Source organism: Heterodontus francisci, chromosome 7 (assembly GCF_036365525.1).
Source record: "Heterodontus francisci isolate sHetFra1 chromosome 7, sHetFra1.hap1, whole genome shotgun sequence".
Classification (NCBI taxonomy): Eukaryota; Metazoa; Chordata; class Chondrichthyes; order Heterodontiformes; family Heterodontidae; genus Heterodontus; species Heterodontus francisci.
The window spans coordinates 51,069,945-51,088,017 of NC_090377.1; the positions used below are offsets into that span (position 1 = coordinate 51,069,945).

General features: G+C 41.7%; 1 protein-coding gene across 1 annotated transcript in view; it reads left to right on the plus strand.

The window, feature by feature from the left end:
- heg1 (heart development protein with EGF-like domains 1) overlaps positions 1 to 18,073 on the plus strand; it is a 108,163-nt gene that overhangs the window by 64,254 nt on the left and 25,836 nt on the right. Inside the window, 3 exon segments of the mRNA XM_068035169.1 lie at positions 9,247 to 9,360; positions 12,308 to 12,430; positions 16,412 to 16,497. Of these exon segments, the coding sequence (XP_067891270.1) occupies positions 9,247 to 9,360; positions 12,308 to 12,430; positions 16,412 to 16,497 (323 nt within the window).

Consider the following 18,073-nt stretch of genomic DNA (forward strand, 5'->3'; position numbering starts at 1 on the left):
CTCAGAAAGACAGCATTCATCCTCCCTTATCTGCCACTCTGCCCGTGCCCTTGCTGTTGCCTGTCAGCCAGCCAGCTGAGACTGCTGCCACTCATGCCAAGATGATTCAGTCCACAGCTGGACACACCACTCCCTGTAGACTTCTGTAACTTGAAACAACTATAGAAAGCACTAAAATGTTATCAATGCCTACAACCATTTAACCATGAAATCACTAATCAATATTTACTGCGCAATTGCAAGTTCCTCTTTAATCAGAATTAGTTATTATTCGAAAGTGGCCTTTTCACTTTTTAATAGTCAATAGTTATTCTGTCCCATGTGTAATTTATATTGAAAAACTAGTCGTGCTAGAAGCTGCCACCATGTAATGAGTTCTCTTTATGTTGTCTCATGCAACATAAATGAGATGCGTGGAGTCCAGTTGGTGGAAGATCTCAAACAGGTTTATTACAGCTAATTATTATATATGGTACAGAGCTCACTATTTACAGAACTTTACTCTGGGTGTTACAGTAGCAGAGTGACTCAGACTTATAGTCACATGACTGCATCCTGGTACTTGGCTCATTAGCATACTAAGATATTAAAGGGACATCACTCTTAAAGGCAATCACACAACATCCCCTTTCTTTGCAAACAAAGGTCTCGGATGCTAAAAGCAAAAATACATAAAATCAGATAACATCAAAAGTACTTGCACATGGATAGAGATTGTGAAATTTACAAATGTAGAGGCTTAAGAGTCCATATATCATTTTGGTGGTTTGACAACTTTCAGATCTTGTTATGGTATAACCTTCTGGGGATGTGGATTTCACTCTTGGCTGTCCTGGGTTTGCAGGCATGTTGTCAATGCGTTGGCTGATGTCCTATTGATCTATCACATTCCCAACATCGGAACATGCTCCCTCGAGTCCACCATGTGCAATTGGAGTACTGCACACCTCTCTCAGTTGGCTTTGGTTCCTTCTCAACACTGCTCTGCTAGATGTTATAATGTCGTAGGACCTAGGCTCACCGCACACTCTGGACACCTCTTCAGGCAACCATGTTTTCATTGTGGGGTGTATGACCCTGACCTTTTGTTCTACATGTAACTGAGGTAGTTCCGCCCCTGCGTGTCGGTCATGCATCATCTTTATTCTCCCCTGTTTTTCAAACAGTGTCTCCTGCATCTCAGAGAATTTGGACAGATGATGGTTTGGCAGAGTCTTCTGCACTTGTCTGCCAAACATGATCTCTGTTGGTGACAGTAAGCCCATTTCCATAGGTGTAGCTCTGAGGTGGAGCATGGCAACACGAAAATCTTGTTTTGTTGTCCTACACTTTAGGATAAGTGCTTTGACTTTGCAGACCATTCACTCGGAGAGACCATTAGACCTAAGGTAATGTAGTGAGGACGTCACATGGTTTATGCCCCATATGGCACACATATCCATGAAAGGTTTGCCCATATACTGTGGACCATTGTCAGAAATGATTTCTTCAGGTGCACCAAATAGACTATAGCACTCAATATATCTGTGACAACAGGGCTTGAAGTGTTTTTTACCTGTCTGAAATTTGGAGACATAGTCAGTGACTAAGATAAAGGGCTGAATTTTACCAGCTCCTCGACACCATGGATTGTGGCGGGAAGGCCAGTAAAATTCTGCCCAGCTCGACCCACGGCATTGAGAAGGGCCCGCCGCGGGTCCTTCATCTTAATACTCAAATTAACCTACATTACATGCAAATACACTTACCTGCTGGCGGTAGCCGTCCCATGCCGATTTTACGGCCGCCATTCGTACCTCACACTCCATTCGGAGTTCCGAGGCGAGAACCTGGTGGGGAGGGAGGAGGAATAAAATTTTCAGGGTGGGAGGCGTGGGGGAGCGGGGAGAACATTTTTATTGGCTGTGGGATGGTGGGAAGGGGTTGAGGGTCAAAGGGAACAAATTTTGGGGGGAAGTTCGGAATACAATGAAAGGTTTGTTATGGGGGAAGAGGGCAATTAATGTATAATTTACGCATTGGGGGTGGTGGAAGAAGTGATTTATATTTGAAATGACATTTTATTGTTATATCCTGGAAATTGGGATCTGCAGAGCATGGCGCGTGAATAAAATCCAGCCCAAAGTCTTCTCCATTAACGGAAAATAGGTCAGTGGTGATTTTGGACCAAGGGACTGACGGAATCTCATGAGGCTGTAGAGGTTCTTTGCATTATTGTGGCTGGTGGCTCTGGCATGCCTCACACATCCTCACTAACCTTTCAATGTCATTATTGATCCCTGGCCAATAAACAGTGTCTCGTGCCAGTCGTCTTGTTTGTTCTATGCCCATATGGCCTTGGTGAAGCTGTGACAAGATGTTCTGTTGGAGAGATTTGGGTACAATCACTTGTTTTACCTTAAAGGTGATGCCTCTCGGGATACCAGTTCATCTCTGTAAGGCCAGAAACATCTGAGGGTTTCTGGCATCTCTTTTACTGTGTCAGGCCAGCCTTCCATGATGACTCTCCACAATGCCTTCAGTTGTGGGTCATTTGCTGATTCTGATTGTAGTTGGTTACATTTGTGCAGACCAAAATGCAATAAGTCGATTTTGAGCACATCTTCCACCTTGATGTCCATCCTGTCCACTTGTAGATCCAGTGGAACTTCTTCATTCTTGCTCAGGTTTGGCAGTCTACTCAGCGTATCTGAGGTGACCATTTTAGTACCTGGTTTGTAGCAGGTGTCGAATTCGTACTCCCGTATCGTCACGAAGAGCCGCTGTAGTTGAGGTGGTGCACTTGTCAATGGTTTGCGCCAGATCATCTCCAGTGGTTTGTGGTCAGTTTCCACTGTGAACTGCTTGCCGAACAGGTAGGTGTGGAACCTTGTGATCCATTACACCAGAGCAAGTGTTTCACGCTCTATGTTTGAGTAGTTGGACTATGCTGAGGGTAAATATTTGGACCCAAATGAAATTGGTTTGTCATCCTGCAGGATGCATGCTCCTAGCCCTTTTGTGAGGCTTCGACTTCCAGGATTGTCTTCTTCCTTGGATCGTAGTACTGCAGGGTACAGGTTTCTGCTGACAATGCTTGTTTGAGAGACTCAAACATATGCTGATGTTCCTCCTGCCATACAAAGGGTATGTCTTTTTTTAAGAGCTCTCTCAGCGATGATGCTTTGTCAGAAACATTTGAAATGTATGGTGCCAAAAAGTTGAAATGTCCAAGACATCTCTGGAGGTCTTTCTTGTCTTGTGGGGTCAGCATATGCCTTACATCTTCGATTTTGCCTGTGTCAGGACGAATTCCGCAACCGGAATAGATGGAGCCAAAGAAATTGATCTGAATTACATTCACCTGGCACTTGCTGTTACAAACAAGCCCATGGCGATGAGCTACTGCCATCAGGGAATGGAGATTTTGATCATGTTCTTCTTAGGTTTTGCCCATTATCGCATTAAAATCAGCAATGCATTTACATCCAGGCACATTTTCTATAATTCCGTCCATATGTTGCTGAAACAGATCTTGACTGACAGATAAGCCGAAGGGAAGTCTCTGGAAGCAATATCTTCCAAATGGTGTCCTGAAGATGGTGACTTCTTGAGATTCCTTCGCTAGGTGTACTGACCAATATCCAATTTTGGCATTCAACTTGGAAAAGAATTTAGCTCCTGTGAACTTGGGATTCAATTCCTCTCATGTCAGAATCTTGTGCGGCATCTCTTTAGGGAGAGGTTTAAATGCCACGGATCTAGACATACCCTGATTGCTCCAGCCTTCTTCAGTATGCATGTGATTGAGCTGCACCAGTCTGTGTGATGGTGCACACGATGGCTGGTGCCATTGTGTTCCATGTCATGTAACTCATGCTTAAGATTTTCTTGTATGTGCACGTGGCACTTTCTGGGAGGGTCAATTGATGGAATTGTATCCTCTCTGAGATGCAGTACGGCATCGCCTTTAAAGTTTCCTCTGGTATCGAACCTGTCCGGGTACATTTTATTGTCGATCGTGGACCAACTCGATGCAAGTACCCTTGGTCTCTTCTGCTGTAATGGGTGCCTTGGTGACCTCGTGGATGGTTATGATGTTGAGGTCCTTACACACTGGTAGTCCTGCCACTGCTGGTCCGCTCTTGTCTACTAGGTAGAACGTTTGTGGTTTCCATGCCGACTTGCCGCATCTGCATTGCATCGTTAGTGTTCCACTGCAAGTGATGGGTGACCTGTTGTATGCAGGTAATGTGGCAGTTGTCGGCTGTATCATTGTCGTCCAGCAACTTCGGTACATATCTTTGAGGATTCAGACTGGTAGGATATTTGCACTAGCCCCGGTGTCGATCTTAACCCTGAGTGTATGTTTGCCAGCTTTCTTTGGACACGTGATGTTAATAGTGGCAAAAGTTTCCAATTGTTTGACTTCATCAACATGATATGTCAGGTTCACAATGTGCAATGCCTGTTCGTCTTCTGTCTGAGAATTGCTTCAGTCTGAGTCTTGTTTCAGGTCTGTTTGCTGTGGACTTTGTGTATTGGCTTGCATTTATGCAGGTCTCTGGCACTTTCCTTACTGCTGTTGCCCTGTTTTCTGTTTGCTTGTGTTCTACCATGACTTCTGGCTATATCTTTGGAGGCAGAATTCTTGCATAGGCGGGCCCAGTAGCCTTTTGCACCACATGTCTTGCACAGGTCTCGAAATGCAGGACAACTTAGCCATGAGTGAGACCAACCACACTTACCACACAGCATGCTTGCTCTTTTCGACCTGGTTAATGTGACGATACTGTTGGCTGCACCTAGTCCTTGCAGATGCTGTTGTCCAGCTACAATGTCTTTGTTTTTCCTGCCATTCCCAGCAGTGCATCAATACTGTGACCTTTCTTTATCTCCAAGATCTCTTTCTGAAACACTTCAATGGATGTTTATACAATCACCAGCTCCATTATTTTGTCTGACAACTCAGTTTTTGAAAAGTCGCACTCATTGCCCTTATTATGGCCCCTACTGAGGAACTGGTCTATTGATTCCTGTGGCTGTTGCCTGTAGGACATCAATTCCAGGTGGTAAATTCTAAAATTTACTCTTAATTGGAGCTGATCTTCTAGCATTTTCCATATCTTTGTGGGATCTTTCTGGTCCTTGTTAGATAAACCTGAGTTATTGATTCTGTGTAATCCCTCATTTCCAACTGCTATTAGTATTTTTATAGCCTGTTTTTCTAGTTCTACAATTACTTGGTTGGTGAAGAATAACTACATTCTTTGTTTGAACAATTGGAACTCTGATAGGATGTCAATGGCCTTCCAGTTCATGATGGGAAATTTGGTATGCATCTTTCTGCTGTTCTTTTGCTTTAAAACTTGCTTTAAGAACTTGCTTTATGACTCTGTACTGTTTCCCCTTTAAGAAACTCTCTTCGCTGCTTTGATTGACAGGTGCATATGTTTATAAGTGTTTTCTGCAAATCTAGCTCTCAGCACTCTAGTCTGTTTGTTTACACAGCTGTGCAATAGGCATTTCAAGTGTTTTTTTCTGCTATTGTTTGTTTAAACAGCCGTTCAATAGGCAGTTCTTCATGGTTGAGTGATTTAATGTTTTTTTAAACATTGACCGAGTGAATGAAAGCTCTTCATGCTTGAGTGGCCTAATGATTTTTTCAGCTTTAGCTACATGAATAGAGGATTCCCACACTTTTTGCTGTCAGACACCTCCTGTAATGGCACTGACTTCGATCAACCTAGGGGAGCCTTTGAAAATAACTAATCAGCCTGATATAGGGATTGGGTTTTCCCTGTTTTTTTTCTTTTACTGAGTCTTTAAAAAAAAAATCAACCTTGCAAGCACCTCAAAGCTTTTTTTTTCAATGGGATTCGTGGACCGTCAGGACAATGACTCACCCGATTGCAGTCACTGATTTGCAGCCTGTCATTCAGCGCTCTGTCTTCTACAGCTTGACGTAAGTGTTTTCTTCTTTCCCTGTTTGGGGCCAGTTATTTTTAAACTTTCTTTTAGCTATAGGAAGCTAGTTTTTAAAGCTGTTTTTCCTGTAGTCTTCAATTTAGACTTTGTCTTCTCACCACAGCTGCCACCATGAAATGAGTTGTATGATGCAACCTAAATGAGATGCGTGGAATCCAGTTGGTTGAAGACCTTAAACAGATTTAGTACAGATAACTATTATATATATAGTACAGAGCTAACTATTTACAGAACCTTACTCTGAGTGTTACAGTAGCAGAGTGATTCAGGCTTGTAGTCACATGACTGCATTCTGGTACTTGGCTCATTAGTGCACTAAGATCTTAAAGGGACATCACGCTTAAAGACAATCACACAACAGTCCACAGCTGGGCACACCACTCCCTGCAGATTTCTGGAACTCGAAGCAACTAAAGAAAGCACTAACATTTTATCAATGTCTACAATTATTTAACCCTTAAATCACTAATCAGCATTTGTTGTGCAATTACAAGTTCCTGTTTAATCAAAACGTGTTACTATTAGAAAGTGGCCTTTTTTCACTTTTTAATAGTCAATAGATATTCTGTCCAATGTGTAATTTATATTGAAAAACTAGTCATGCTTACCAGGTTAACTATACTACTCATCAGAAGTAGATTTTAAAGGATTGCTGGCAGGAACACTGTGCACCTTGATATTAAAAAAAGCATAAGCAATAATTAATAAAGATAAGTATTGCAGAAAAAAACAAGTTTTAGGTCTCTTGAAATCTATTTTAGTCATTATAATTGCTTGCAGTATATCAGCCAGAAGCCACCACCAATCATTGGTAACATGTCCTTGATCTTCTTCTGCAGAAAGTTAAACTATAGCTCATTAGTCATCTCATTCACAGTTTGCAACACATCTTAAGTTTGGTACTTGAATATTAATGTTTTATCATTGGCTTGTTCATGTTCTGTGCTTGTTAGAGTGAAGCCTGATAAGATTCAGATTTTATTTCTAATTTTAGTTAGGAGTGTTGGTTGCAATCTTCGATCCTATACCTTGTGAAAGACCTCAACAGATTTCACAAGCATCACCTGTCTTTAAAACTGCAGCAAATGGAAAGACAGGAGCATCAATATGAAAGTCCTGCCAGTGCAATCAACATCAAAACAATATTCAACAAAGCAATTTCATGGCTAGGCCTGTCATTGGGATGCTGGGCAGAAGTTTTATGAACTAGGTTTTTTCACGCTGAGCTGAAAAATGCTTTGTGTTCCTGTCATAGGCAGATATGGCACAAAGATACCTTGGAAAATAACCTCAAGGTATGTAATATCCCTATGGATGACTGGACAGACGTAGCACTGTCTAGCATGTGATGGTGGATTGCCCTGCATACTAGTGTCTCTTACTTTGAAAATCAAAGTGTGCGAGGTGAACAGAAAAAGGTTGCAAAACCACATAATGGTGTCGTAAATAGTGAGGAGGAAAGCCTTAGATTACAGAACAATATAGATAGGCTCGTAAAATGGGTAGACCAGTGGCAAATAGAATTTAATCCTGAGAAGTGTGAGGTGATGCATTTTGGGAGGACTAACAAGGCAAGGGAACATATAATGGATGGTAGGACCCTAGGAAGTACTTGTCCATAGATCACTGAAGGCAGCAGCACAGGTAGATAAAGTGGTTAGCAAGGCATATGGGATACTTGCCTTTTATTAGCTGAGGCATAGAATATAAGAGCAGGGAGGTTATGATGGAGCTGTATAATATGCTAGTTAGGCCACAGCTGGAGTACTGTGTATAGTTCTGGTCGCCACACTATAGGAAGGATGTGATTGCACTGGAGAGGGTGCAGAGGAGATTCACCAGGATGTTGCCTGGGCTGGAGCATTTCAGTTATGAAGAGAGACTGGATAGGCTAGGATTGTTTTCCTTAGAGCAGAGAAGGCTGAGGGGGGACCTGATTGAGGTATACAACATCATGAGGGTCATAGATAGGCTAGATAGGAAGAAACTTTTTCCCTTAGCAGAGGTGTCAATAACCAGGGGGCATAGATTTAAAGTAAGGGGCAGGAGGTTTAGAAGGGATTTGAGGAAAAATGTTTTCACCCAGAGGGTGGTTGGAATCTGGAACGCACTGCCTGAAGGGATGGTAGAGGCAGGAACCCTCACAACATTTAAGAAGTATTTAGATGAGCACTTGAAATGCCATAGCATACAAGGCTATGGGCCATGTGCTGGAAAATGGGATTAGAATAGATAGGTGCTTGATGGCCGGCATGGACACGATGGGCCAAAGGGCCTGTTTCTGTGCTGTATAACTCTATGACTCTATAACAGCTGCAGTAACCAACTGACTTGAACCAAACCATCCTATAGTGTAACCAGTGTTAGAAGAATATGGTTCACAAATGGTCACCAGAATGTGCACCAGATGAAGCTTTTGAGTGCTCAGTTATTCTCAATATATATAGATGTGGCCAACAAGAGAACCCAGTTGTTATTCTTAACTACTGATGCTGAAGATTATAGTATAGTTAACTCCATGTCATTGCTGAACAAGGGTATTTTCAATGCAATGGATTCCTACATTTTCAGAGCGGAATCAAACTGCTAAAACTCCTTTTGTTGAGGGCCATTTCCAGCCACTGCTGAAATATGACCTTTATTTGGGGTGAACGAGAATTTATGTTTCTAAAGATGAACTCCAAACGGCCATATTTAAATCGGTCCTTGGAACTGTACTGTGATTCACTTTATTTTATCACCTTTCGTGATCCAATGTAAGCAATATCCTGAAATTGTTTGAGAAAGTTTTTTATTCACAATGTTGCTACTGTTTGCTACCCATTTTTATATAATATTCTCAGTTTATTTTGCCAATCACCTTCTGCAGGGTTTATTTCATTAGGGAAATGTTAATAAATGTGTGATGTTTAGAAGTGTGCATTTTATTTGAAAACTGCTGGTTTTATTATATCTATGTGTATTATTATTACTACAATCATTATGAATACTCAGTCACTATGTTGGAATAGCATTCAGTGAGAGAGAGAGAGAGAGAGAGCTGATTAAACAAAGTGGAAATAATTGAGCGAAATTACCTTGCATTTTTTCAGCTCAAAATTCCCTATTCAATCACTGAGCCTGTTTGATCACTTTCTATAGCCTTTAGTAGATGGCTGATTTTGTCTTGAATTAGCAGATTGCTAATGTCACAAATTTATTAGAACGTAAGACACAGAACAAAAGGTCCATTGGTCAGTCAACTGGATGTTAATAAATTGTTTTTGTTCTTTTAAACAGTGAGTGTCTGCATCTCAAATCCTTGCCTTAATGGAGGCACTTGTGTCAATCATCATAATAATAGCAAAAAGTGTGCATGCACACCTAACTGGCAAGGAGTGAACTGCAGCAAAGGTAACATATTCAGCGATGATCTAATACAAGACTTTTTGAAGTGATGCATTACATTGGTAGCTCAACAAAATTGGAACAAGACAGTTGGTTGGATGTTATGGGCCGCACTGAGGCGAGAACGAAGGTGGGGGGCCCCAAAGGACTGCGATGGGGTGGGGGGGAGCTGTCGCCGCCCCATCACCAAGTGATCTTGGCCAGGGCGGGTTAGGCCTCGTCGGCCTTCATGCCCAGAGGCCAATTGAGGCCCTTAAGTGGCCTATTAACAGCTACTTAAGAGCCTCTTCCCATTGTCGCTAGGATAGAACCAGCTGTGGGCTGCCTCTGCCACGCTGGGAGGGCGCCTTGTAAAACAAGGCACCCTGCCTGCAGGCTTGGGGGTAGGGTCCCTCCTCTGGGCAATCTGTGACCCACGGAGGGCCCCGGCTGGGAAACAATGCACCTCCCAGGACACCCCTCCCCCCCTGGGCTTTGTGACCACCCCCACAATTCCCCTTCCCGGGGCCTTCCAGACAGACCCTGGCGACTCTGCCTCATTTACCTGAGGTGCAGGGTTCCAGTGCTGGGCCTGGGTCCAAAGCCTCTGCAATACTGGCAGTGGCCAATGGTGCTGCTGATAGTGCTGAGCTGCCAGCCCTGTGATTGGCCAGCAGCACTTGGAGCTGCGATCCCCATCTTTAAAGGGCCGGTGATCCCGGCACGGGACACTTAGCCAAAAAAAACGGAGGATCGCTCTGGGAGGGTGTGGGGCACAAAAAGGCCGATGTGGGATTCCCCCATCGTTTCAGCCCACTGCTAGGAGCCCCGCCTCCTCCACAAAATCCAGCTCAGTATGTCATTTATGTTACCAGTATTCTCTTTTTATCCAATCAGTTTTCCAAAACATTCCAAATTAAAGGAGTTTGTGAAAGTTAAATTTGTGTTATCGCACAATGAATATTTAATTTTTAAATAAAAAGGTCATCTTATAGAATTCTTTTTGTTCAAAGTTCCCCCCCCCCCCCCCACCCCCCCGCCACACTTTTGATAGAGCAGTAGATCACACCATCTTGACTTGGAACTATATAGCTGTTCCTTCACTGTTGCTGTGTCAAAATTCCAGAACTCCCTAACAGCGCTGTGGGTGTACCGACGCCACATGGACTGCAGCGGTTCAAGAAGGCAGCTCACCACCACCTTCTCAAGGGAAATTAAGGATGGGCATTAAATGCTGGCCCAGCTAGCAACTTCCACATCCCATAAACGAATTAACAAAAGATTCTGTTATCCAATGATTGGTTTGGTGTGTCCTTATTCCCTCCTATTTCTCATCTACATGCTGTTCCTTGGTGACATCATCCGAAAGCACATCAGCTTTCACATGTACTCTGACGACACCCAGCTCTACCTCCACCACATCTCACGACTTCTTCACAGTTACTGAATTATCAGATTGTTTCTCCGACATCCAGAACTGGATGAGCAGCAACTTCCTCCAATTAAATATTGGGAAGACCAAAGCCATTGTCTTCGGTCCCTGCTACAAACACCATTCCCTAGGTACCGATTCCATCCTTAGCCACTGCCTAGGGCTGAACCAGACTGCACACGATCTTAGGGTCAAGATTAACTTCTGACTACATATCCGTGCCTGCACTAAGATTGCCTATTCCCACCACCTCAAAACTTGACTGTTCCAATGCATTCTGGGCTGGTCTCCCACATTTTATCGTCCGTAAACATGAGGTCATCCAAAACTCTGCTCCCCGTGCCCTTACTCACACCAAGTCCAGTTCCCTCATCAGCCTTGTGCTTGTTGACCTACATTGGCTCCCAGTCAAGCAATGCTTCAATTTAAAAATTCTCATCCTTGTTTTCAAATCCCTCCCTATCTCTGTAATCTCCTCCAGCACCACAACTCTCAGCAATATCTGCACTCAGCTAATTCTGGTTTCTTGAACATCCCCGATTTTAATTGCATCACCATTGGTGGCTGTGCCTTCAGTTGCCTGTGCCCCAAGCTTTGGAATACTCTTCCTAAACCTCTCTGCCTCTCTACCTCACTCTCCTCCTTTAAGATGCTTCTTAAAACCTACCTCTTCAACCAAACCTTTGGCCGTCTGCCCTAATATTGTCTTATGTGGCTCCATGTCCAATTTTTCTTCATAATGTTCGTCTGAAACGCATTGAGACATTTTACATGTTAAAGGCGATATATAAATACAAGTTGCTGTTATTGTTGGTGTTGGACTGACAGGTGGTGTGACAAGTCACCTGATCCAACTTTTTATTCTTTCATGGAATGTGAGCATTGCTGGCAAGCCAGCATTTGTTGCCCATCCCTAATTGTCCTTGACAACTGAGTGGCTGGCTAGGCCATTTCAGAGGGCAGTTAAGAGTCAATAACATTGCTCTGGGTCTGGAATCACATCTAGGCCAGACCAGGTAAGGATAGCAGATTTCCTTCACTAAAGGACATGAGAGAACCAGATGGGTTTTTACGACAATCAATGATAGTTTCATGGCACCATTACTGAGACGAGCTTTCAATTCCAGATTTTTGTTTAATTAATTGAATGTAAATTCCACCAGCTGTCCTGGTGGGATTTGAACCCATATCCTCAGGGTATTAGCCTGGGCCTCTAGATTACTAGTTCAGTGATATTACCACATCCCCACAGTCTTCCCAACAGTCAAGGATGCCAGAGGGAAATGGAGAAAAAAAGAAATGTACTTCATATTCTCATGATGGAAAAATTTAAGAGCAAAAAAAAGTTATCAGATAAATTGGGAAATGTTCAATTATTGGTTAATTATGCTATAGCATCTTCATGTAATTCACATACTAATATCTATTTTAATTTGTATTATTGTATTGTCAGTGACTTTGCAATGAAATGTAACTTCCTTTCTTTAAACTTCTGATCCAGTTTTAGTTTTTACACAGTAATTAGTTCTTTTCTTTAAGCAGATGTGGATGAATGTCTTTCAAATCCATGTCCACCTCAGGCAAAGTGTGTTAATAATTTGGGCTCTTTCACCTGCAAGTGTTACCCGGGTTATTACCTTGAGAAGGGAAGAAGATGCACTTTGGGTAAGAAAATGGTTTTCCGCTCTGTAGATGCAATGGATGTTTCTAACCTTGGCTTCTGACATTTGCTTAGCTTTAGTGGAAAAGCTATTTTAATTTTGTAGAATTTGGATTACAAACAACTTTCATGCAAGAGGTCTTGAAACGGCATAAGAAAATTCTTAACTGTGCCTTGGCCTGACTTCTCCAATGTTCTCCTTGATAGTTACTCCATTTCCACCACCCCACAAACTATAATGCAGCCAGGCCACTGCAACATATGTCCTCTTTATAGAATCTTAGAGAATCATAGAATCACAGAATGTTTACTTTCAGAAGGAGGTCATTCAGGCCGTAGTGTTTGTGCCGGCTCTTTGCAAGAGCAACTTAGCTAGTCCCACTTCCCCGCCCTTTCCCCATAGCCCTGCAAATTTTTTCTCTTCAGTTAAATATCCAATTCCCTTTCAAAAACTGCAATTGAATCTGTCTCCACCACAGTCTCTGGCAGTCCATTCCAGATCCTATCACTCGCTGCGTAAAAATGTTTCCTGTCACTCAGCTAACTTCGTATCCATGCTGCCATTATCCCTGTTATTTCATGCACTTTAACTTTGCTGACATGCCTGTTATGTGGCACTTTCTCAAACGCCTTTTGGATGTCCATGTACATCACATTAACTGCATTACTTCATCAACCCTCTCTGTTATTTCATCAAAAAACTCAATCAAGTTAACTAAAGATGAATTTCCCTAAACAATTCTGTACTGGCTTTCCTTAATTAATCTGCATTTGTCCAAGTGACTGTTAATTTTGTCCCAAATTATCGTTTCTAAAAGCTTTCCCACCATTCAATTTAAACTGACTGACCTGCAGTTGCTGGGATTATCCTTACGCCCTTTTTGAACAATGATGTAACATTTTGCAGTTTTCCAGTCCTCTGGCACCATCCCTGCATCTAAGGATGATTGAAAGATGATGGCCAGTGCCTCTTCAATTTCCACCCTTACTTTCCCTCAGTGACCTCGGATGCATCTGATCCGCTCCTGGTAACTTATCAACTTTTAAGTACTGCCAGCCTTTCTAACATCTCTTCTTTATCCATTTTTATCTCATCCAGTGTCTCAAATACCTCCTCTTTCTCTAAGACATTGGCAGCATCTTCTTCTTCTTTGTAAAGACAGATGCATTTAGTACCTTAGCCATGCCCTCTGCTTCCATATGTAAATCCCCTTTTTGGACTCTAATCGGCCCAACTCCTCCTTTTACCACTCTTATACAATTTATATGCCTATAGAAGACTTTTAGATTCACTTTTATGTTAGCTGCCAGTCTCTTCCCATACTCTCTTTTTACTTCTCATTTCCTTTTTCACTTCCCCTCTGAAATTTCTATATGCAGCCTCGTTCTCACTTGCATTGTCAACCTGACATCTGCCATATGCACCCTTTTTCTGCTTCATCTTACTCTCTATCACTTTCGTCATCCAGGGAGATCTGACTTTGTTTGTCCTACCTTTCTCCCTCCATGGGAATTTACGTCAACTACACTGGAACTAACTTCTCTTTAAAGGTTCATTGTTCTGTTGCAGTTTCGCCTGCCAATCTTTGATTCCAATTTATCTAGGCCAGATCTGTTCTCACTTCATTGAAATTGGCTCTCCCTCAATTAGTTATATTTACTCTGGATTGGTCCTTGTCCTTTTCCATTGCTGACAAAAACCTTTTGGCATTATGATCACTGTCCCTTAAATGTTCCCCTACTGACACTTGATCCACTCATTCCCAGACCAGATCTAGCAATGCTCCTTACTTGTTGGACCAGAAACATAATGATCTTGAAGATTCTCCTGAGCACACTTCAGAAACTTTTCCCCCCTCTGCCCTTTACACTATTACTATCCCAGTCTATATTAAGATAATTAACATCCCCATTATAATTTCTCCATCCTTTTTACACCTCTCTGTAATTTCCTTGCAAATTTGTCCCTCTGAAACATTCCCACTAGTTAGTGGCCTACAGAATATACAAAATAGTGGAAAAAGTACTCGATTGTTTCTTAGCTCTAACCAAATAGATTCTGTCCTTGACACCTCGAGGACATCCTCTCTCTCCAGAACTGTAATATTCTTCTTAATCAATACAGCGACCCATACTCCTTTCTTTCCTTCCCAATCTTCCCTGAACACCTTATATCCAGGAATATTTAGTACCCAGTACTGCTGTTTTTTGAGCCAGGTCTCTGTTATCACCACAACATCATATTTTCACATGGCTATCTGCACCTGCAGCTCCCCAACCTTATTCAACACACTCTGTATGTTCACAAAGATGGACAGTAAACCTAATTTAGACCTTTCCCTCCTCCTATCTTCACATCCTTGCCAATTTTCAACTGTAGCTTTCTGTGACCCACTGGGCTTATTACAATAACTAAACTTTATTTCATAATCCATTGAAGTTTTGCACCAAGCTTCTTGTGCATGCTGTTTCAGCCCCATAATTCTGTATCCACCTTCTACTCCTCTAACATCTGATTGTTTGTCATTCAGTGTTCCTTCTGCCCTTCCATAAAGAGTTTTTCTTTCAGCCATTGTGATCCTGCCCAAATCCTCCATCTCATTATTTCTCTCTCTGATTTCTGATATCTTCCTAAAACACCTCTTTAATTGCATTTTTCACAAGGTACTCAAAAGTGTTGTTCACTCTTTGCATGAAGAACTCCCTGATAGCAGTTCTCGTGTTTCCTTTTACCAGTTTGAAGCTGTGTCCTCTTGTCCAATTCCCACAGTTTAATTTAAAGTAGTGTTCCGGACTAACCTTTTCCAAAACATTTACTACCCTATTTACCTCTATTCACCTCCTTATCAAGCTGAAAAACCCAAATCCCTCCAGTCTTTCATTATAACTAAGAACCCTGACTTATTCTCTGCACTGCCTCCAGCTCTTGAACGTCATTTCCTCAAAGAGATTGGGGTTGATCAGATAAGATCTTCCCTTTCTAAAGCCACATTGACTGTGATTTATTAGGTTATTATTGTACAGATTTTCTGCTGATAATCGATTCCAGTAATTTACATGGGATTCTGCCATCCTATCTTCTATTCTTCCTGTTTTTAATTCATGATCATTGTAAAGTATTCTGAAATATTTTCTCTGTGTGACGAGTCCTACAGAATGTAAATAGTTGTTGCCTTTTCACTGTTATGTCTGGTTATGCATACTTGTGAATAACATACTTTAACTCTGTGTTCAGTTTGGGTCAGTAGCAAAACCTGCTGATGTATTTAGGCATTGTGCCACTAAATGGTTGCATATGGTTTTGATTCAACACTGAGACCGTGATGAGCATTGAGCTTCATGGGCTGATGCTAAGCAAAGGGTCAGTTGACATGGTTGGTTCTCATGTGCCACCTAATGGCCAACTACAGAAAGTCACTGGCAGAGGAGCACGTGAGCTGGTCAATTTAACTGCTAGCAGGGAATGATAAGAGGAGAAAAATAAATTATAAAGTAAAGAAAGAAGAAAGAACTTGCATTTATATACGGGTTTTCACATCTCAGCATGACCCGAAGTACAGCTAATGAATTGCTTCTGAAAAGTAGTCAATGTTGTTCAGTAGGTGAGTGCAGCAGCCAACTGTGCACATTAAGATTCGACAGACAGGAAATGGGATGAATGATCAGTTAACCTGACTTTTGGCAGTGTCGTGAGGGATAAATGTTGGCTAGGACACCAGGAGAATTTCCCTACTCTTCTTTGAGTAGTGACATAGATTCTTTTTGGGTATCTGAACAGGCTAATGGGCCTCAATATAACAATAAATGTGGGCCTGGCCAGTGACACGCACATCCCGTGAAAGAAATTTTTAAAATCTGATAGAAAGCACTTCTGATAATGCAGCACTGAAGAGCTGAATGATAAATAAAGCTAAATGATTGTTCTGCATTGCAGTTTTGCGCAGATAGTTGTTTAAATTCAATGTTCTATTTTTATTACTCCATAGCAAAGACTTTTGCAGGAGTTTTCTACATTAACAACAAATCACAGATTTCAGGAATGCAGGAACTAGAAGGAGATATTTTAAAAATGGTAAGTTTGGCTTGATAAACAGTAATTACATTAACAATTAACAATCTCTGCAGTGTCAAATTTTTTTTTGAAAATATTTAAACTAATTATTACTGATTTTTTTTTCTGTTTCCTGCCTATTATTGATTCACATTGTTAATCTAGCATAGTTGTATACATTTCCATGATTTGCTGTTGTCCAGGCACCAACTTTTTAAGTTATCTTCTATCTTTATTTCAAATTTTGAAAAATGTGAAGCATTGATTTGTGTGACCACAAACCACCAAAAAAAAGTAAATATGATGACATTTCCCCTGCATTTACCAGTGCGTGATCAGTGTTTGCTTTATTTAGCATAACACTGCCTGCCTCAGTGTGGTAATGATCCCATTATGCAATAGCATTGGGGTCTATGTTGTATATTTGTTGCCAATATCTGAGCGAGGAATTGTCAGTTGGTACTCCCTCCCTTATGGCTTTACATCTTCCTCATGTTTTCTTTTCTGTCAGCCTTCCCCTGGAAGATTCTTTGTGTTATAGCTTTCCAACTTGAGTTTGGTGGGTTTTTTTCTTTTTCTTGGTTCTTTTCAGACCTTCCAATCTAAGGAAAATGTTATGAGGGTGAAAATGTTGCCAAGTACCAAAGGTGTGAGGCAATCAAGTTGGCTGAGGTACCAGAGCCTGCCTCAGGCACTGCGAATTTTATATTAAAAATGCATAAATGAATTGGTGATTAGGGGGAGGAGCTAGACATGCAGTTTTCTTCAAGATTTAAATATTTGAAGGTATTCAATGGTGTGCGTTGTAACATTGGTAACATTTTAGCTCAACCTCCTGCATGATTGCTTTTAAAACACGATAGTACATTTCAGTGGCTTAATATAAGTCAGGCTAACCAAAGTGCTAACATTTTATTACTGTGTAACTTAAACATGCAAGTAAAGGTCCCAACTCTGGTGAAGTGTACATTACTTTGTGGTAAGCAAAAATGTGGTTAGACTTCCTCCATCGTATGGCAATTGATACTGAAGCTGTTCTAGGATAGGAAATAAAAACTCAGTGTTCCACTGAATTTATTTAATAGTTAACATAGAAACATAGAAAATAGGAGCAGGAGTAGGCCATTCGGCCCTTCGAGCCTGCTCTGCCATTCATTATGATCATGACTGATCATCCAACTCAGTAACCTGTTCCCGCTTTCGACCCATATCCTTTGATCCCTTTAAACCCAAGAGCTATATCTAACTCCTTCTTGAAAACATACAATGTTTTGGCCTCAACTGCTTTCTGTGGTAGCAAATTCCACAGGTTCACCACTCTCTGGGTGAAAAAATTTCTCCTTGTCTCAGTCATGAATGGTTTATCCCGTATCCTTAGACTATGACCCCTGGTTCTGGACACCCCCACCATTGGGAACATCTTTCCTGCATCTACCCTGTCAAGTCCTGTTAGAATTTTATAGGTTTCTATGAGATCCCCCGCTCACTCTTGTGAATTCCAGCAAATATAATCCTAACCGACTCAATCTCTCCTCATACGTCAGTCCCGCCATCCCAGGAATCAGTCTGGTAAACCTTCGCTGCACTCCCTCTATAG